Source organism: Pseudophryne corroboree, chromosome 3, assembly GCF_028390025.1.
Source record: "Pseudophryne corroboree isolate aPseCor3 chromosome 3, aPseCor3.hap2, whole genome shotgun sequence".
NCBI classification, from domain to species: domain Eukaryota; kingdom Metazoa; phylum Chordata; class Amphibia; order Anura; family Myobatrachidae; genus Pseudophryne; species Pseudophryne corroboree.
In genome coordinates, this window is record NC_086446.1 from 348,563,358 (window position 1) to 348,585,800 (window position 22,443).

Here is a 22,443-nt window from a genome sequence, read left to right on the forward strand (position 1 = left end):
AACCCTCTCATTGCCCTCTCATCCATTTTTTTCCACTGATGCTCTAGTAGTCTAGTCTGTATTTGTCCTATGCTTTGGTTCCTCTTTTTACGCACTCAAGCTAATACTGTAGTTCATTTTACAGTGTTAACTCGTCCCCAATATTTTAATCTTCTTAAAATTGCTACACTTTGTATGAAAATTCAGCATTCACATAGACTATTAAAAGAATGCTTATGTACAATGTATGTAAACTCGTGCTGTAATTCCAGCATAATTATAAATATGTGGCAGAGAGATGTTTATACGGGTCTACTACGTTATGCTGGCGCTTGGGATTCTGGCGCCGGGATCCCGACCGCTGGCATACACGCAGCGGGGCGAGCGCAAAGGAGCCCCTTGCGGGCATGGTGGCACTCCCTCCAGGGGTGTCGTGGACACCCCAAGAGGGAGCATAGTTGTCTGTATGCCGGCTGTCGGGATTCCAGCATCAGTATGGTGAGCACCGGGATCCCGACAGCCGTCATATCAAATGCCTTCCGTTTATACAGCCCATATATCTTAAAGATCGTAATGATAAAATTACTTTCATAATATTTACAAAAGCAATAGTTATTGTGCAAAGCATTTCAAATAGCAGCTAAATGTGAAAAAAGGCACTGTGAAATGTTTTTTTTTTTTTAATCTATATTTATTTATGGCCATGGTACATTTCTAGTTAAAATACATTGTGTTGTGGATCCTTCAGGACTGAGGCACAGTAAAGGCAAAGCACTTGTTACCTGGAGAATGGACATGCATGGTTGTTTTAGAACAAACTGGCCACAACGTAAGCTGAGTACACATCTATACAATTGTAGGCCCCTTTTCAGGTGAACCGGCGTTGATTGTGTAGGTGAATATGTAGTGCTAATGCAGGAGCGTTAGCCGATGTATGACTTTTAACATTACTGCAATGTTCAAGACCGGGAGGGTGCATCTAATGTGCTGTACAGCTGACCTCGCGATAACATAGATTAAGGACCTTTGATTAAACCTTCGGCTGGATACACATGAATTGGTTGATCGGGAGTGTTAAACCTTATCAGCCAGGGATCAAATGGGTGTGGATCATTAGATCTACACTAAAAAGGTCTACAGTCAAAAGGTCAACCACTAGAGCTTGACATGCACTAGAAATAGGTTTCTATTCCCAATCATAGTCCACGTGGATGTTACGGTTCACCTTTTATATGTCGAGCTAATGCTTGTTGACCATTATTGGTCGACCTTTTGACTTTAGACCTTTTTTAATGTAGATCTATTGACCAGATACCGAAACAAATAGGCTTTAGTATTTAGATCTAAATTGACATGCAAACCCAATCAATATCTGATTTGGTTGAGTTGGATTGGTAAAAAATATATTTAAATTCTCACCAGTGCCTGACGGGAGCTATCATTGGATGACTCCACAGATTATTGCTTTAATGCATTCAATCAGGTGGTCATATTTGCCAGGGTTTCTGTCCATGTGTGTGTATATACTTTGTAACAATTCACATCAAGCAATACCTCTCAACTACACACAGTCAATTAAACAAGGTTTTGTTTTGGAACATACTCGAGTCTGAAGTTTTGTACTTAGGCATGCATTTGCGTACTGCATATCTGTAGTTTAGAGGGTGTTTATCATCCTGAACCTGTTAAAGAAATGCTGGGAGTTCTCAGCTGCATGAACTTCACATTACACAATTTCCCACTACTCAGAAAACTTCTCAGTATAGGGAAATGTAGAATTAGGAAAGGTTCTGTTAAATGTCTTGATTGCAGCATGCATGTTATCACCCTCAAGACCGAATTGGTGGTAATCTGTTGGCAGGTCAGGAACTGATGGGTAAACAGACATTACTACTAATTAAAAATTAATTGTTTCTCTATTGTCCTCCTAAACTGTTTGTTCTCTAACCTTTTGCATCCGCGAGCAGTGTGCGGCTTAATGTGTAAAATGTTTTTTCTTTTTTCCTTTTTCTTTTTTTCCATTTTGTTCTCTATCTGTATTTTTTTAAGATGGTGTCAAAGGAAGTAACCTTTCCCCAGCTTGTCATCCACGTATCCTGCCACCAGAAAAGCGACCGCCTGAGCCACCGGGGCCACCGCCTCCACCACCACCGCCCCTACCTGAAGGAGATGTTCCAAATTCTACTCCAGTGGTTACAGCTGCCCTGATGCAGTTTTTCACTCAGCCTGAAGTAGAGCCTGAACCTGTGAAGGGTGGTAGAGACAGCCACAGGTTGCCCTCAGACTTTTCACGGGAACTGTCCTCTAGGACTTATAGCTCTGAGGGGTTAGAGGACATATTTAATGTAGGGCCAGAAGACAGAGACTCAGGTCAGCTGCTTGGGGAAAATTCCCCTCAATCAGTAGAGAAAAGCAGGACATTCCCAGTACAGCTGGGGGAATCAAGTGGTTACCAGGGAACAGGATCCCTACAGTTCCCCGGGGATCAGGACCTCAGGTTTACAAGGGTCCCTCTAGGAATGCACTCTGGCACAGTGCATCCACCTGGACAAATAGAGGGGAGCAGTAACAGTTCTCACCTTTACCAAGAAGCCAAAATCTCGAACTACAGTGAGTTGGGGTCAGGGACTGCAGCAGCAGGAACAAACCAGGCTTGGGTGGCCCCATCTCAGGCATTCAACAAGACATACAGAGCACCCACTCACGTTCCTCCAAGAGGTGGGCGGGGAAGAGGAGTCCCTTATTGAAAACCTGTGACACTGCCGTAAAACCTGAATTCTTCCGTTCTGCTTCCCAGTAGGGTTACAGATAAAACTGCAGCTTATTGTAGTAGCTGCAGTAGTTATATACCCACAGAGCCTTGCAAATTGATTAGGTTTGCAAAAAAGGGGAAGTGAGAGGAAAGTGGGACTTTCTTGGGAATGGTCAATTGCTGCTTCACTAATGTGTTTTGAACGAATACGCTGTGACCTAGTTTTTGCATCCCTTATTCATTGTTCTGTGTCCAAGTTTTGTCACTTGGACATGTGATGGTTCACCAGAGATTGCAAGCATTGTTATTTAGAAAATGGTTAAAGGCGGGCTGTATAACGCAGAATATGTGTTTTAAGATAATCTCTTCTGCCACCAAAAGGGCTCACAATGCTATAGGTATTGTAGGTCCCTTTGGCATCTTAAGTGGTAAGTGGCACCTCTCAGGAATCTAACTCGAGAGAATCCACGTGAATGCAGCTGGCTGTGTACAAACTTGTTTTCTTTTTATTTTAAGACAAGTGGGGTTTTATGTTTTTCTTGTGTCAAACTGTTGGATTATACATGAAATGTCATACTTTTCCCCAACCAAAATCTTTTTTTTTTTTTTTACCTCTTCCCAGAACATCCTTCTGCCCTTAGATAAAATACAGACCACACCAATGAATAGATATTTCTGTTATGCCCTTTTGAGTTTATATAATATATACTTATATTTCTTTTTTTCTTTAAAGTTGTATTTTTTTTTTCCTAGGGCTAATTTAAGCCGATATGACACAAACTCCTGACTTGTTTTTTTTTGTCCCCTTGCCTCTTCCTTTTTATTCCTCTGTTCTCTGCTTGACGCCGTGAAAGTTGATCATTTTTTTTTAAAGTTGTAAAAGGGCCTAGAGAAATAAACAAGAATTACTAAAATGAAATACTGTGTTTTAAATGGTTACTAATTAGGTTTGCGTTAATGAAAGCTTGTATAATTTATGTAATAACATAGTATTCATGGATTGATTACCTGTCTGAATTTAACTACTTGGAAAGCCTCATTGCTGTAGTCAGTGGCTGGTTTAAATATGTCATTACACTGGAAGTTGGAGATAGTTAAGTTTTTCTTTAGTATTTTTAAAATGCAAATACAATGATGTGTCTCAAGTGTTATTACTTTGAATGTCATTCATTAGTAGGATTTTAAGGTAAGTTGGGGCAGTCTGCTTATTTATGTAGAATGATTTACTTAGAGTCTGGTCTAAAGCAATTAACTAGTTATCTAATTGCAAACACTCAGGTTTTTTTTGTTTTTTGTTTCTTTTAGTATTGGCGTCAAGAAAAACTATTGCATTTTTTACCTGTAGTTTCATGCATTCGATTGCAGGTAAAAACTCATGCTTCCTATGCAGAAATAACTGCTTGCCCCCATGGGACAAACCACACTGTTGCGCATTATGATGGAATTGCTTCCACCTTTCACAAGAGAGCAGCTAGAGGTCTGCCAGTGGTCACGTGTTATCATTAGTCAAAATCACCTGTGTGGTCTTAACAGAAAAATTGTATACAATTAAAACCTAACTGAAAGTGTACCAATACATGTAGTTTTTTTATTTCATAATATTGTACACCTGATTTTACTGTAATTAATGACCCTTTGGGTATAGTAGGCTGAGTTTTAGCTATCCAATACGGTATTTCCTCAGAGACTTCAAAAGTCCTCATCAGTAAAGGTGTGAACCGTATCTACACCGGGAAACCAGGAAAGAAAACTACCATCCTGACCATATAAGTTTGCCAGAACAGAGCATTTATGGCTGATCACATGGTTCAGTCCTGAACAAAGATATAAATCTTGATTTCTGTGGGGGGTTTTTTAGAATGCAACTTACTAATTTGCAATTATTTCTGACACTATGTAGGAACTGATGCGAAAAATGGACTACATTTTCTTTGTGAAGCATTGCAGGATATGTGTGCACTGTATAAATAACTTTTATTACTTTGCAACCATTTATTACGTTTAATTAAAATTAGAACTCATTAATTATCTTTGTCCCAGGCTAGAGCATGTTGTCAGCCATAAATGCTCTGTCCTAAAAAACATTACAGGAAAGCAGTTTTTTTTTTTTTTTTTTTTGTCCTGGCCTTCCTGTGAAGAACCTGTTCACACATTAACTAATGAAGTCTCTGAAAGGTTTTACAGTTAAACTCTGAGCCAAAGTTATAAAAGGATCATATATATTAACAGATGTATCAATGTACAAAATTTTCAAATCTAGAAATATGACAGTATTATAACATAATAGATAAATAGAACAGAATACAACTGCTAATGTACAAATATCCTATCTTGTTGGGATCAGTGAGGATTTTATCAATGATCGTGAACTTGCTCTTCTATTGTCTGCATGTTAAATGTAAAAATATTAGTTGACCTGAATGTGTGATGTCTGCGAGCTTATATCATTCATGCATCCAAAAGGAGACGAATAAAGCATGACACAGGTGCCAAAAAACAGTAAGTGCGCACATTCCCTGATACTGAGAGATGAGTCTCTTTGAAGTTAAAGTGCCTGTATGATGAATTTGGTTTTATTTATACTACAATGCATTTATTACCTCAGCTTTTCTCTATGAGAACATAACCTGAGTAATTTAACAATGATTCTGAATAGGATGGTATTGGGTTCCAGGCGTTTGGGACGCCGGCAGTCAGAATACAGACAGCGGCATCTCAACGTTCAGGGTCGACACCAACTTGGTAAGTATACTATCCCTAATCACTTGCGAACCCTAACTCTCCCCAGTGGTGCCTTATCCTAATTGTCCCTGGTGTTGCCTAACCGTTCCCAACCACCACCCCCTTCTCTCCAACATGGCTTACCAGTCTTGAATACAGACAGATGTCAGTTTGGTATTCCGGCATCTGTATTCTTGACAGTATTCCTTCTGAACTATGGGCATTCTGTGCAGGGTAAGGTTTATACAACACACTTTTGTTGTGTACCAGGGGAACTGTTGAACTTCTGTAACCACTTGTTACAGCCAATTGCAAGTGTGTAACCTGCATTATACTTTCTCTAACGTCCTAGTGGATGCTGGGGACTCCGTAAGGACCATGGGGATAGACGGGCTCCGTAGGAGACATGGGCACTTTAAGAAAGAATTTAGGTTCTGGTGTGCTCTGGCTCCTCCCTCTATGCCCCTCCTCCAGACCTCAGTTTGATACTGTGCCCAGAGCGAGCTGGGTGCTTTTCAGTGAGCTCTCCTGAGTTTGCTGAGAGAAAGTATTTTGTTAGTTTTTTTGTTTTCAGGGAGCTCTGCAGGCAACAGACTCCCTGCATCGTGGGACTGAGGGGAGAGAAGCAGCCTTACTCTCTGAAGCTAGGTCCTGCTTCTTAGGCTACTGGACACCATTAGCTCCAGAGGGATCGTACGCAGGATCTCACCCTCGCCGTCCGATCCCAGACCCGCGCCGCCGTCCCCCTCGCAGAGCCGGAAGACAGAAGCCGGGTGAGTATGAGAAGCAAGAAGACTTCGAAATCGGCGGCAGAAGACTCCGTTCTTCACTGAGGTAACGCACAGCACTGCAGCTGTGCGCCAGTGCTCCCACACACCTCACATACTCCGGTCACTGTAAGGGGGGGGGGGGCGCCCTGGGCAGCGTTTGGACCTCCTTTTGGCAAAAGTTTAGCATATATACAGTTGGGCACTGTATATATGTATGAGCCCCCGCCAAGAAAATGTATATTTAAGCGGGACAGAAGCCTGCCGTCAAGGGGGCGGGGCTTCTTCCTCAGCACTCACCAGCACCATGTTTTTTCTCCACAGCACCGCTGAGAGGAAGCTCCCTAGTCTCTCCCCTGCTTATACCACGGTAGAAGAGAGAGTTTTAAAGAAGAGGGCGCAGATAATAACAGCGCTACTGGGTAAACATTAAATTGCTGTGTTTTTTCCTGGGCCATATAGCGCTGGGGTGTGTGCTGGCATACTCTCTCTCTGTCTCTCCAAAGGGCTTTGTTGGGGAATTATCTTCAGATGAGCATTCCCTGAGTGTGTGGTGTGTCGGTACGTGTGTGTCGATATGTCTGAGGTAAAAGGCTCTCCCAAGGAGGTGATGGAGCAAATGTGTGTGTGTGTGGTGTCTCCGTCGACAACGCCGACACCTGATTGGATATGTGAAATTAAGCGCTGAGGTAAATTTATTGCACAAAAGATTAGAGAACAGACAAGGAATCTACCCATGTCTGTCCCTATGTCGCAGAGACAGTCTCACAACGCTCACTATCCAAAATAATAGACACTGATATCGACACGGAGTCTGACTCCAGTGTCGACTACGATAATGCAAAGTTACAGCCAAAATGGCAGGAAAGTATTCAATATATGATTATTGTATTGAAAGATGTTTTGCATATCACTGCTGACTCATCTGTCCCTGACACAAGGGTACACATGTTAAGGGGAAGAAAGCTGAGGTAAATTTCCCTCCCCTCATGAAGAAAGAGCGTGAATCTCCAGACAAGAAGCTGCAGCTTCCCACAAAGAATTCTCAGGGAGTATCCTTTCCCTACTAGGGCCAGGATACAATGGGAATCTTCCCCTAGGGTGGACAAAGCTGGTCACGTTTACCCAAAAGGTAGCGCTGACTTAACAGCTATCCTCAAGGATCCTGCAGATAGCATGCAGTAAAAGTACTTTGAAGTCCATTTACACACATGCTGGTACACTACTCAGACCGGCGATTGTGTCGGCATGGGGTTATAGCACTGTAGCAGCGTGGACATTGAGACCCTAGTATGTGTATACATGTGTGTGTGTGTGTGTGTGTGTATGTATATATATATATATATATATATATATATATATATATATATATATATAGTTCCAAAGGTGAAGCAGGCGGCACTCGACAGTCTGAATTCCTTTAAATCTTTATTGGCAAATGGCCGACATGTTTCGGAGTTTCCTCCGTCCTCAGGGCAGTATACACAAATGTGCACAGACATACAACATTATCCCCAACCAAATCAAATCACAATAAGCTCTAATAGCACTCACCTGCTCCACGGCACGCCGACGATGCCGCTCTCCCGGTCCACTTCCACGTCTCTCAGGTGACGTCATCACGGCGCGCCGTGTCGCAGGGAGCTTCCATGGTAACCAGGACGCTGGTGTACTGCGTCCATAGAGCCGCCTGTTAATAATAACCAAGACAGGTGAAATCAAACAGTAAAAGCAAGTGAAAACATATTTCTCTATCGTCCTAAGTGGATGCTGGGGTTCCTGAAAGGACCATGGGGAATAGCGGCTCCGCAGGAGACAGGGCACAAAAAAGTTAAGCTTTTACCAGATCAGGTGGTGTGCACTGGCTCCTCCCCCTATGACCCTCCTCCAGACTCCAGTTAGATTTTGTGCCCGAACGAGAAGGGTGCAATCTAGGTGGCTCTCCTAAAGAGCTGCTTAGAGAAAGTTTAGCTTAGGTTTTTTACTTTACAGTGAGTCCTGCTGGCAACAGGATCACTGCAACGAGGGACTTAGGGGAGAAGTAGTGAACTCACCTGCGTGCAGAGTGGATTTGCTGCTTGGCTACTGGACACTAGCTCCAGAGGGACGATCACAGGTACAGCCTGGATGGTCACCGGAGCCGCGCCGCCGGCCCCCTTGCAGACGCTGAAGAGAGAAGAGGTCCAAAATCGGCGGCTGAAGACTCCTGAGTCTTCATAAAGGTAGCGCACAGCACTACAGCTGTGCGCCATTTTCCTCTCAGCACACTTCACACAACAGTCACTGAGGGTGCAGAGCGCTGGGGGGGGCGCTCTGAGAGGCAAATAAAAACCTTATTAGAGGCAAAAAATACCTCACATATAGCCCACAGAGGCTATATGGAGATATTTAACCCCTGCCTAACTTCAAAAATAGCGGGAGACGAGGCCGCCGAAAAAGGGGCGGGGCCTATCTCCTCAGCACACAGCGCCATTTTCTCTCACAGAAAAGCTGGAGAGAAGGCTCCCAGGCTCTCCCCTGCACTGCACTACAGAAACAGGGTTAAAACAGAGAGGGGGGGCACTGATTTTGGCGATATTGTATATATATAAAAGATGCTATAAGGGAGAAACACTTATATAAGGTTGTCCCTATATAATTATAGCGTTTTTGGTGTGTGCTGGCAGACTCTCCCTCTGTCTCCCCAAAGGGCTAGTGGGTCCTGTCCTCTGTCAGAGCATTCCCGGTGTGTGTGCTGTGTGTCGGTACGTGTGTGTCGACATGTATGAGGACGATGTTGGTGAGGAGGCGGAGAAATTGCCTGTAATGGTGATGTCACTCTCTAGGGAGTCGACACCGGAATGGATGGCTTATTTAGAGAATTACGTGAGAATGTCAACACGCTGCAAGGTCGGTTGACGACATGAGACGGCCGACAATCTATTAGGACCGGTCCAGGCGTCTCAGAAACACCGTCAGGGGTTTTAAAAACGCCCATTTACCTCAGTCGGTCGACACAGACACAGACACGGACACTGAATACAGTGTCGACGGTGAATAAACAAACGTATTTCTCATTAGGGCCACACGTTAAGGGCAATGAAGGAGGTGTTACGTGTTTCTGATACTACAAGTACCACAAGAAAGGGTATTATGTGGGAGTGAAAAAACTACCTGTAGTTTTTCCTGAATCAGATAAAATAAAATGAAGTGTGTGATGATGCGTAGGGTTACCCCGATAGCAAATATTGGCGTTATACCCTTTCCCGCCAGAAATTAGGGCACCCCTTAGGGTGATAAGGCGCTCACACGCTTATCAAGTGGCGTTACCGTCTCCAGATACGGCCGCCCTCAAGGAGCCAGCTGATAGGAAGCTGGAAAAATATCCTAAAAAGTATATACACACATACGGTGGTTATACTGCGACCAGCGATCGCCATCAGCCTGGAGATGCAGTGCTGGGTTGGCTTGGTCGGATTCCCTGACTGAAAATATTTTATTCATGTAGAGCATTTAATAGGATGCATTCTATATATATGTATGTGAGATGCACAGAGGGATATTTGCTCTCTGGCATCAAGATAAGTGCGTTGTCCATATCTCCCAGAAGATGTCAGGGACACGACAGTGGTCAGGTGATACAGATCCCATACGGCAGATGGAAGTATTGCTGTATAAAGGGAAGGAGTTATTTGGGGGTCGGTCCATCGGACCTGGGGACCACAGCAACAGCTGGGAAATCCAACCTTTTTTACCCCAAGTTACATCTCAGCTAAAAAAGACACCGTCTTTTCAGCCTCAATCTTTCCTTTCCCATGAGGGCATGCAGGCAAAAGGCCAGTCATATCTGCCCAGACATAGAGGTAAGGGAAGTAGACTGCAGCAGGCAGCCCTTTCCCAGGAAAAGAAGCCCTCCACCGCGTCTGCCAAGTCCTCAGCATGACGCTGGGGCCGTGCAAGCGGACTCAAGGTGGGGGGGTAGTCTCAAGAGTCTCAGGGCGCAGTGGGATCACTCGCAAGTTGACCCCTAGATCGTACGAGTATTATCCCAGGGGTAAAGATTGGAGAGTCGAGACATCTTCTCCTCGCAGCTTCCTGAAGTCTGCTTTACCAACGGCTCCCTCCGACAGGGAGGCAGCATTGGAAACAATTCACAAGCTGTATATCCAGCAGGTGATAATCAAAGTACCCCTCCTACGACAAGGAAAAGGGTATTATTTTTCCACACTATATTGTGGTACTGAAGCCAGACGGCTTGGTGACACATAGTCTAAATCTAAAATGTTTTGAACACTTACATAAAAGGTTCAAATCGAGATAAAGTCACTCAGAGCAGTGATAGCGAACCGGAAAAAAGGGGACTATATGGTGTCCCTGGACATCAAGGATTACCTCCATGTCCAAAATTTGTCCTTCTCATCAAGGGTACCTCTGGTTCGTGGTACAGAACTGTCAATATCAGTTTCAGACGATGCCGTTTGAATTATCCACGGCACCCCGGGCCTTTTTACCAAGGTAATGGCCGAAAAGATGTTTCTTCAAAGAAAAAAGGCATCTAAATTATCCCTTACTTGCACGACCTAAAAAGGGCAAGTTCCAGAGAACAGTTGGAGGTCGGAAGAGCACTATCTAAAGTAGTTCTTCGACGGCACGACTGGATTCTAAATATTCCAAGAATCGCAGCTGTTTTCCGACGATACGTCTGCTGTTCCTAGGGATGATTCTGGACACGGTTCAGAAAAAGGTTTTTCTTCCCGAGGAAAAAGCCAAGGAGTTATCCGACCTGTCAGGAACCTCCTAAAACCAGGAAAGGTGTCTGTACATCAATGCACAAGAGTCCTGGGAAAAATGGTGGCTTTTTACGAAGCAATTCCATTCGGCAGATTCCATGCAAGAATTTTCCAAAGGGATCTGTTGGACAAATGGTCAGGGTCGCATCCTCAGATGCACCTGCGAATAACCCTGTCGCCAAGGACAAGGGTATATCTTCTGTGGTGGTTGCAAAAGGCTCATCTATTGGAGGGCCGCAGATTCGGCATACAGGATTTGATCCTGGTGACCACGGACGCCAGCCTGAGAGGTTGGGGAGCAGTCACACAAGGAAGAAACTTCCAGGGGGTATGGACGAACCTGGAAAAGTCTATTCACATAAACATTCTGGTACTAAGAGCAATCTAAAATGCTCTAAGCCAGGCGGAACCACTCCTGCAAGGAAAACCGGTGTTGATTCAGTCGGACAACATCACGGCGGTCGCCCATGAAAACAGACAGGGCGGCACAAGAAGCAGGAGTGCAATGGCAGAAGCTGCCAAGATTCTTCGCTGGGCGGAGAATCACGTAATAGCACTGTCAGCAGTGTTCTTCCCGGGCGTGGACAACTGGGAAGCAGACTTCCTCAGCAGACACGATATACACCCGGGAGAGGGGGGTCTTCATCCAGAAGTCTTCCACATGCTAATAAACTGTTGGGAAAGACCAATGGTAGACATGATGGCGTCTCGCCTCAACAAGAAACTGGACAAGTATTGCGCCAGGTCAAGAGATCCACAGGCAATAGCTGTGGACGCACTGGTAACACCTTGGGTGTACAAATCAGTATATGTGTTTCCTCCTCTGCCTCTCATACCAAAGGTATTGAAGATTATACGGTGAGGAGGAGTAAGAAATACTAGTGGCTCCGGATTGGCCAAGAAGGACTTGGTACCCGGAACTTCAAGAGTTGGTCACGGACGACCCGTGCCCTCTACTTCTGAGAAGGGACCTGCTACAACAGGGTCCCTGTCTCTTTCAAGACTTACCGCGGCTGCGTTTGACGGCATGGCGGTTGAACGCCAGATCCTAAAAGGGAAAGGCATTCCAGAAGAAGTCATTCCTACCTTGATTAAGGCAAGGAAGGAAGTCACCGCGAAACATTATCACCGCATTTGGCGAAAATATGTCGCGTGGTGCGAGGATCGGAGTGTTCCGACGGAGGAATTTCAACTGGGTCGTTTCCTACATTTCCTACAATCAGGATTGTCTAGGGGTCTCAAATTGAGATCTATTAAGGTTCAAATTTCGGCCCTGTCAATATTCTTCCAAAAAGAATTGGCCTCAGTTCCTGAGGTACAGACTTTTGTTAAAGGAGTACTGCATATACAGCCTCCTGTGGTGCCTCCGGTGGCACCGTGGGATCTAAATGTAGTTTTAGATTTCCTCAAATCCCATTGGTTTGAACCATTGAAAAAGGTGGATTTTAAATATCTCACATGGAAAGTGACTATGTTACTGGCCCTGGCTTCCGCCAGGAGAGTATCTGAATTGGCGGCTTTATCTTATAAAAGCCCTTATCTAATCTTCCATTCGGATAGGGCAGAACTGAGGACTCGTCCGCATTTTCTCCCTAAGGTGGTATCAGCGTTTCACCTGAACCAACCTATTGTGGTGCCTGCGGCCACTGGCGACTTGGAGGACTCCAAGTTGTTGGACGTTGTCAGAGCCTTAAAAATCAAGGACGGCTGAAGTCAGAAAATCTGACTCGCTGTTGATACTATATGCACCCAACAAGTTGGGTGCCCCTGCTTCTAAGCAGACGATTGCTCGTTGGATTTGTAACACAATTCAACTTGCTCATTCTGTGGCAGGCCTGCCACAGCCTAAATCTGTTAAGGCCCATTCCACAAGGAAGGTGGGCTCATCTTGGGCGGCTGCCCGAGGGGTCTCGGCATTACAATTCTGCCGAGCAGCTACGTGGTCGGGGGAAAACACGTTTGTAAAATTCTACAAATTTGATACCCTGGCAAAAGAGGACTTGGAATTCTCTCATTCGGTGCTGCAGAGTCATCCGCACTCTCCCGCCCGTTTGGGAGCTTTGGTATAATCCCCATGGTCCTTTCAGGAACCCCAGCATCCACTTAGGACGATAGAGAAAATAAGAATTTACTTACCGATAATTCTATTTCTCGGAGTCCGTAGTGGATGCTGGGCGCCCATCCCAAGTGCGGATTATCTGCAATACTGTACATAGTTATTGTTAACAAATTCGGGTTATATTGTTAAGGAGCCATCTTTAAGAGGCTCTTTCTGTTATCATACTGTTAACTGGGTTTAGATCACAAGTTGTACGGTGTGATTGGTGTGGCTGGTATGAGTCTTACCCGGGATTCAAATTGCCTCCCTTATTGTGTACGCTCGTCCGGGCACAGTACCTAACTGGAGTCTGGAGGAGGGTCATAGGGGGAGGAGCCAGTGCACACCACCTGATCTGGTAAAAGCTTAACTTTTTTGTGCCCTGTCTCCTGCGGAGCCGCTATTCCCCATGGTCCTTTCAGGAACCCCAGCATCCACTACGGACTCCGAGAAATAGAATTATCGGTAAGTAAATTCTTATTATAACATTTAAAAACTTGTGAAGGAGCAATGTCCTAGATAGCTCGCTAGTCCCTTAATATTCATAACAATGTACTTAGAATGCATATTTATAGTACCATAAAAACTCACTAACATCACTATATGCAGAACAAGCAGAAAAAACAAAATCAAGAAAACCAGTCGCTTATCTTACAGAAAACATTGTAAACGCAAATTCTCATTGAGACCCTTAGGGGAAATGGTCCCTAATGAAAAGATCCATCCAGACTCTTTTTGCATCAGGATTCTATTCCTATCTCCACCCCTGAGTGATTTGGGTACATGATCAATTAGGATGGCCCTAATGGATGCGACATTGTGTTTAGCCACGAAACAATGTCGGGCAAAAGGCTGTTCACTGTGGCCCTTCTCGTAAGCCTTCTTAATGGCACTTCGATGAAGGGCCATGCGTTCTCTAAATTGGCGGATAGTTTTGCCAATATAGGCTAAACCGCAGGGACAAGTTAGGAGGTACACCACATGTGTAGTGGTGCACGTGAGCCTATGCTGTATTTTTATTTTGCGACCAGTGTGTGGATGATTAAAGGTAACCCCTGAAATCAGGGTGTTACACGTTGCACATCCCAGGCATCGATAGCAGCCCAACTTTTGTCTCAAGAAGTGAGACTCCCTAAGCTTGGTAAGATTAGTAACATCAAGCTTCATAACCATGTCACCCAGGTTCCTGCCTCGGGTATAGCAGGGCATAATGCGCGTCTCCGCTAATGATGACATAGCCTGATCTGTCTGAATTATAGGCCACATTTCTTTTGCTTTTTGTACCACCCTTTTACTGGCAGTGGTATGGGTATTAACCCAAGCTAATCTTTTGAGGTCATTGGCAAAACTATCCGCCAATTTAGAGAACGCATGGCCCTTCATCGAAGTGCCATTAAGAAGGCTTACGAGAAGGGCCACAGTGAACAGCCTTTTGCCCGACATTGTTTCGTGGCTAAACACAATGTCGCATCCATTAGGGCCATCCTAATTGATCATGTACCCAAATCACTCAGGGGTGGAGATAGGAATAGAATCCTGATGCAAAAAGAGTCTAGATGGATCTTTTCATTAGGGACCATTTCCCCTAAGGGTCTCAATGAGAATTTGGGTTTACAATGTTTTCTGTAAGATAAGCGACTGGTTTTCTTGATTTTGTTTTTTCTGCTTGTTCTGCATATAGTGATGTTAGTGAGTTTTTATGGTACTATAAATATGCATTCTAAGTACATTGTTATGAATATTAAGGGACTAGCGAGCTATCTAGGACATTGCTCCTTCACAAGTTTTTAAATGTTATATATGTTTTCACTTGCTTTTACTGTTTGATTTCACCTGTCTTGGTTATTATTAACAGGCGGCTCTATGGACGCAGTACACCAGTGTCCTGGTTACCATGGAAGCTCCCTGCGACACGGCGCGCCGTGATGACGTCACCTGAGAGACGCGGAAGTGGACCGGGAGAGCGGCATCGTCGGCGTGCCGTGGAGCAGGTGAGTGCTATTAGAGCTTATTTTGATTTGGTTGGGGATATAATGTTGTATGTCTGTGCACATTTGTGTATACTGCCCTGAGGACGGAGGAAACTCCGAAACATGTCGGCCATTTGCCAATAAAGATTTAAAGGAATTCAGACTGTCGAGTGCCGCCTGCTTCACCTTTGGAATTGTACATTGGGATACCAGTCCCACAAGGAGGGCACCGCAGCATAATACCATCTATTGGCCTCGAGTGCCGGACAACACTTTGTTAACTATATATATATATATATATATATATATATATATATATATATATATATATAACATGCCCAAAGAGACAGTCTACTGGGTTCTAGAGTCAACGCTATGTCGATTTCTGCTAGACGTGTCCTGTGGAACATGCACAGGTGATGCCGACTAAAAGAGGCATATGCAAGGTTTACCTTACAAGGCTGAGGAATTGTGTGGAGAAGGGCTCTCTGACCTGGTCTCCACAGCTATAGCTGGTATTTCTCTATCGTCCTAGTGGATGCTGGGGTTCCTGAAAGGACCATGGGGAATAGCGGCTCCGCAGGAGACAGGGCACAAAAGTTAAGCTTTAGGATCAGGTGGTGTGCACTGGCTCCTCCCCCTATGACCCTCCTCCAAGCCTCAGTTAGGTTTTTGTGCCCGGCCGAGAAGGGTGCAATCTAGGTGGCTCTCCTAAAGAGCTGCTTAGAAAAGTTTAGTTTTAGGTTTTTTATTTTACAGTGAGTCCTGCTGGCAACAGGATCACTGCATCGAGGGACTTAGGGGAGAAGAAGTGAACTCACCTGCGTGCAGGATGGATTGGCTTCTTAGGCTACTGGACATTAGCTCCAGAGGGACGATCACAGGTACAGCCTGGATGGGTCACCGGAGCCGCGCCGCCGGCCCCCTTGCAGATGCCGAAAAGAGAAGAGGTCCAGAAATCGGCGGCAGAAGACTCTTCAGTCTTCTTAAGGTAGCGCACAGCACTGCAGCTGTGCGCCATTGCTCTCAGCACACTTCACACGGCAGTCACTGAGGGTGCAGGGCGCTGGGGGGGGCGCCCTGGGCAGCAATGGAAACCTGTTATTTGGCAAAAAATACCTCACATATAGCCTCCGGGGGCTATATGGAGATATTTAACCCCTGCCAGAATCCGTTGAAGAGCGGGAGACGAGCCCGCCGAAAAGGGGGCGGGGCCTATCTCCTCAGCACACAGCGCCATTTTCCCTCACAGAAAGGCTGGAGGGAAGGCTCCCAGGCTCTCCCCTGCACTGCACTACAGAAACAGGGTTAAAACAGAGAGGGGGGGCACTAATTTGGCGTTAGACATATATATAAAGATGCTATAAGGGAAAACACTTATATAAGGTTGTCCCTATATAATTATAGCGTTTTTGGTGTGTGCTGGCAAACTCTCCCTCTGTCTCTCCAAAGGGCTAGTGGGTCCTGTCCTCTATCAGAGCATTCCCTGTGTGTGTGCTGTGTGTCGGTACGTGTGTGTCGACATGTATGAGGACGATGTTGGTGAGGAGGCGGAGCAATTGCCTGTAATGGTGATGTCACTCTCTAGGGAGTCGACACCGGAATGGATGGCTTATTTAGGGAATTACGTGATAATGTCAACACGCTGCAAGGTCGGTTGACGACATGAGACGGCCGACAAACAATTAGTACCGGTCCAGACGTCTCAAAAACACCGTCAGGGGTTTAAAACGCCCGTTTACCTTAGTCGGTCGACACAGACACGGACACTGAATCCAGTGTCGACGGTGAATAAACAAACGTATTCCTCATTAAGGGCCACACGTTAAGGGCAATGAAGGAGGTGTTACATATTTCTGATACTACAAGTACCACAAAGATGGGTATTATGTGGCAGTGAAAAAACTACCGTAGTTTTTCCTGAATCAGATAAAATAAAATGAAGGAGCCAGCTGATATGAAGCTGGAGTAATATCCTAAAAAGTATATACACACATACGGTGGTTATACGGCGACCAGCGATCGCCTCAGCCTGGAAATGCAGTGCTGGGTTGGCTTGGTCGGATTCCCTGACTGAAAATATTTTAGTGATGTAGAGCATTTAATAGGATGCAGTGTATATATATATATATATATATATATATATATATATATATGCGAGATGCACAGAGGGATATTTGCACTCTGGCATCAAGATAAGTGCGTTGTCCATATCTGCCAGAAGATGTTATGGACACGACAGTGGTCAGGTGATGCAGATCCCATATGGCACATGAAAGTATGGTCGTATAAAGGAAAGTAGGTACTTGGGGTCGGTCCATCGGACCTGGGGGCCACGGCAACAGCTGGGAAATCCAACCTTTTTACCCCAAGTCACATCTCAGCAGAAAAAGACACTGTCTTTTCAGCCTCAATCCTTCCGTTCCCATAAGGGCATGCGGGCAAAAGGCCAGTCATATCTGCCCAGACATAGAGGAAAGGGAAGTAGACTGCAGAAGGCAGCCCCTTTCCAGGAACAGAAGCCCTCCACCGAGTCTGCCAAGTCCTCAGCAGGACGCTGGGGCCGTGCAAGCTGACTCAGGTGAGGTGGGGGGTCGTCTCAAGAGTCTCAGCGTGCAGTGGGATCACTCGCAAGTTGACCCCTAGATCGTACAAAGTATTATCCCAGGGGTACAGTTTGGAGATTCGAGACATCTTTTCCTCGCGGGTTCCTGAAGTCTGCTTTACCAAAGGCTCCCTCCGACAGGGAGGCAGTATTGGGAAAAAATTCACAAGCTGTATTTCCAGCAGGTGATAATCAAAGTACCCCTCCTACAATCAAGGAAAAGGGTATTAGTCTTCCACACTATATTGTGGTACTGAAGCCAGACGGCTTGGTGAGACATATTCTAAATCTGAAATTTTTGAACACTTACATACAAAGGTTCAAATCAAGATGGAGTCACTCAGACAGTGATAGCGAACCGGAAAAAAGGGGACTATATGGTGTCCTTGGACATCAAAGACTACCTCCATGTCCAAATTTGCCCTTCTCAACAAGGGTACCTATGGTTCCTGGTACAGAACTGTCAATATCAGTTTCTGACGCTGCCGTTGAATTATCCACGGCACCCCGGGCCTTTACCAAGGTAATGGCCGAAAAGATGATTCTCTTCAAAGAAAAGGGCATCTTAATTATCCCTTACTTGGACGATATCCTGAAAAGGGAAAGGTCCAGAGAACAGTTGGAGGTCGGAATAGCACTATCTAAAGTAGTTCTATGACAGCACGAGTGGATTCTAAATATTCCAAAAATCGCAGCGTTTTTTCCGACGATACGTCTGCTGTTCCTAGGAATGATTCTGGGCATAGTCCAGAAAAAGGTGTTTCTCCTGGAGGAGAAAGCCAGGGAGCTATCCGAACTAGTCAGAAACCTCCTAAAACCAGGCCAAGTATCAGTGCATCAATGCACAGGAGTCCTGGGAAAAATGGTGGCTTCTTACGAAGCAATTCCATTCGGCAGATCTCACGCAAAAAAAATTTTCAGGGGGATTTGCTGGACGAATGGTCCGGATCGCATCTTCAGATGCATCAGCAGATAATCCTGTCTCCAAGGACAAGGGTGTCTCTTCTGTGGGGGCTGCAGAGTGCTCATCTTCTAGAGGACAGCACATTCAGCATTCAGGACTGTGTTCTGGTGACCACGGATGCCAGCCTGAGAGGCTGGGAAGCAGTCACACAGGGAAGAAATTTCCAAGGAATGTGGTCAAGTCTGGAGACTTTTCTCCACATGAATATACTGGAGCTAAGAGCAATTTCCAATGCTCTGAGCCTAGGAAGACCTCTGCTTCAAAGTCAGTCGGTGCTGATCTGGTCGGACATCATCATGGCAGTCGCCCACGTAAACAGACGGGGCGGCACAAGAAGCAGGAGGGCAATGACAGCAAGAACTTTTCGCTGAGCAAAAAATCATGTGATAACACTGTCAGCAGTGTTCATTCCGGGAGTGGAAAACTGAATTTCCTCAGCAGGAATGAATTCCACTCGGAAAAGTGGGAACTTCATCTGGAAGTTTCCACATGATTGTAAACCGTGGGAAAGACCAAAGGTGGTCATAAGATGGCGTCCCACCTGAAGCGCCAGGTCAAGAGACCCTCAGGCAATAGCTGGGTCGCTCTGGTAACACCGTGGGTGTACCAGTCGGGTATGTGTTCCCTCCTCTGCCTCTCATACCCAGGGTATTGAGAATTATAGGAAGGAGAGGAGTAAGAATTATGCTCGTGGCTCCGGTTTGGCCAAGAAGGACTTGGTAACCGGAACTTCAAGAGATAAGAAGGGTCTTGATTCAGCAAGAATCATGTCTGTTCCAAGACTTACCGCAGCTGCGTTGACGCAGGGGCGGGTGAACGCCGGATCCTAAGGGAAAAAGGCATTCCGGAAGAGGTCATCCCTACCCTGGTCAGAGCCAGGAAGGAGGTGACCGCACAACATTATCACAGTTTAGGTGAAAATATGTTCCATGGTGTGAGGCCAGGAAGGCTCCACGGAAGAATTTCAACTAGGTTAATTCCTATATTTCCTGCAAACAGGAGTGTCTATGGGCCTCAAATTGGGGTCCATTAAGGTTCAAATTTCGGCCTGTCGATTTTCTTCCAGAAAGAATTGGCTTCAGTTCCTGAAGTCCAGAAGTTTGTCAAGGGAGTACTGCATATACAATCCCTTTTGATGTCTCCAGTGGCACTGGGGGATCTCAACGTAGTTTTGGGGATTCCAAAAATCACATTGGTTTAAACCACTCAAATCTGTGGATTTGATATATCTCACATGGAAAGTGAACATGCGGTTGGTCCTGGCCTCGGCCAGGCGAGTGTCAAAATTGGCGGCTTTGTCTCACAAAGCCATATCTGATTGTCCATTCGGACAGAGCAAAGCTGCGGACTCGTCCCCAGTTTATCCCTAGGGTGGTGTCAGCGTTTTACCTGAACCAGCTTATTGTGGTACCTGCGGCTACTAGGGACTTGGAGGACTCCAAGTTGCTGGATGTTGTCAGGGCCCTGAAAATATAGTTTTCCAGGTCGGCTGGAGTCAGGAAATCTGACTTGCTGTTTTATCCTGTATGCACCCAACAAGCTGGGTGCCCATGCTTCTAAGCAGACTATTGCTCGTTGGATTTGTAGTACAATTCAGCTTGCACATTCTGTGGCAGGCTTGCCACAGCCAAAAATATGTAAATGCCCATTCCACAAGGAAGGTGGGCTCATTCTTGGGTGGCTGCCCGAGGGGTCTCGGCTTTACAACTTTGCCGAGCGGCTACGTGGTCGGGGGAGAACACGTTTGTAAAATCCTACAAATTTGATACCCTGGCTAAGGAGGACCTGGAGTTCTCTCATTCGGTGCTGCAGAGTCATCCGCACTCTCCCGCCCGTTTGGGAGCTTTGGTGTAATCCCCATGGTCCTTTCAGGAACCCCAGCATCCACTAGGACGATAGAGAAAATAAGAATTTACTTACCGATAATTCTATTTCTCGGAGTCCGTAGTGGATGCTGGGCGCCCATCCCAAGTGCGGATTATCTGCAATACTTGTACATAGTTATTGTTAACTAAATCGGGTTATTGTTGTAGTGAGCCATCTTTCAGAGGCTCCTCTGTTCTCATACTGTTAACTGGGTTCAGATCACAGGTTGTACAGTGTGATTGGTGTGGCTGGTATGAGTCTTACCCGGGATTCAAAATCCTTCCTTATTATGTACGCTCGTCCGGGCACAGTATCCTAACTGAGGCTTGGAGGAGGGTCATAGGGGGAGGAGCCAGTGCGCACCACCTGATCCTAAAGCTTAACTTTTGTGCCCTGTCTCCTGCGGAGCCGCTATTCCCCATGGTCCTTTCAGGAACCCCAGCATCCACTACGGACTCCGAGAAATAGAATTATCGGTAAGTAAATTCTTATTTTCTAATCTTTTGCTTTATATTCCCGCACAGCCTAAGAAAGCACGACATTATCAAATGCAGTCCTTTCGATCACAAAGCAAGAAAGTCCGAGGTGCGTCCTTTCTTGGCAGGGGCAGAGGAAAGACGCTGCCAACACAGCTAGTTCCCAGGAACAGAAGTCCTCCCCGGCCTCTACAAAATCTACCGCAGGACGCTGGGGCTCCACAGGCGGAAATAGGCCTGGTGGGGGCACGTCTTCGAAATTTCAGCCACAAGTGGGTTCACAAAAATTGTGTCTCAGGGATACAAGCTGGAAGTCGAAGAGATGCCCCCTCACCGATACCTCAAATCGGCCCGACCAGCTTCCCCCCACGAGAGGGAAATAGTGTTAACTGCAATTCACAAATTGTATCTTCAACAGGTGGTGGTCGAGGTTCCCCTCCTTCAACAGGGAAGGGGTTATTATTCGACCATGTTTATAGTCCCAAAACCGGACGGTTCGGTCAGACCCATATTGAATTTAAAATCCCTGAACATATACCTGAAAAGGTTCAAGTTCAAGATGGAATCGCTGAGAGCGGTCATCGCAAGCCTGGAAGGGGGGGATTTTATGGTGTCTCTGGACATAAAGGATGCATACCTTCATGTCCCCATTTATCCACCTCATCAGGCGTACCTCAGATTTGTGGTACAGGATTGTCATTACCAATTTCAGACGTTGCCGTTTGGTCTCTCCACGGCACCGAGAATATTTACCAAGGTAATGGCGGAAATGATGGTACTCCTGAGGAAGCAAGGGGTCACAATTATCCCATACTTGGACGATCTCCTCATAAAGGCGAGATCAAGAGAGCAGTTGCTGACCAGCGTAGCACTTTCTCTGGAAGTGTTACGGCAACACGGCTGGATTCTAAATATTCCAAAGTCGCAGTTGGTTCCTACGACTAGTCTGCCTTTCCTGGGCATGATTCTAGACACAGACCAGAAAAGGGTTTATCTCCCGATAGAGAGAGCTCAGGAACTCATGACACTGGTCAGGAACCTATTAAAACCAAAACAGGTGTCAGTGCATCACTGCACTCGAGTCCTGGGAAAGATGGTGGCGTCATAGAGGCCATTCCCTTCGGCAGGTTACATGCGAGGACCTTTCAATGGGACTTACTGGGCAAGTGGTCCGGATCACATCTTCAGATGCATCGGTTAATCACCCTATCCCCCAGGGCCAGGGTTTCTCTTCTGTGGTGGCTGCAGAGCGCTCACCTTCTAGAGGGCCGCAGATTCGGCATTCAGGACTGGGTCCTGGTGACCACGGATGCAAGCCTCCGAGGGTGGGGAGCAGTCACACAGGGAAGAGATTTCCAAGGTCTGTGGTCAAGTCAAGAGACTTGCCTTCACATCAACATCCTGGAACTAAAGGCCGTATACAACGCCCTGCGTCAAGCGGAGAACTTGCTTCGCGACCAACCGGTTCTGATTCAG

General features: G+C 45.9%; 1 protein-coding gene across 2 annotated transcripts in view; it reads left to right on the forward strand.

The window, feature by feature from the left end:
- Nucleotides 1-3,650, forward strand: part of CDK12 (cyclin dependent kinase 12) — a 341,865-nt gene extending 338,215 nt beyond the window's left edge. Inside the window, exon 14 of one of the 2 annotated variants that reach the window (XM_063959726.1) lies at nucleotides 2,029-3,650. In XM_063959726.1, coding sequence (XP_063815796.1) covers nucleotides 2,029-2,726 — 698 coding nt within the window. In that variant the 3' untranslated portion in view covers nucleotides 2,727-3,650. Of the gene's footprint in view, nucleotides 1-727; nucleotides 1,578-2,028 lie in introns of those variants that run through there. The other variant, XM_063959727.1, reaches the window with a different exon arrangement.
- The last annotated feature ends 18,793 nt before the right edge of the window (nucleotides 3,651-22,443 follow it).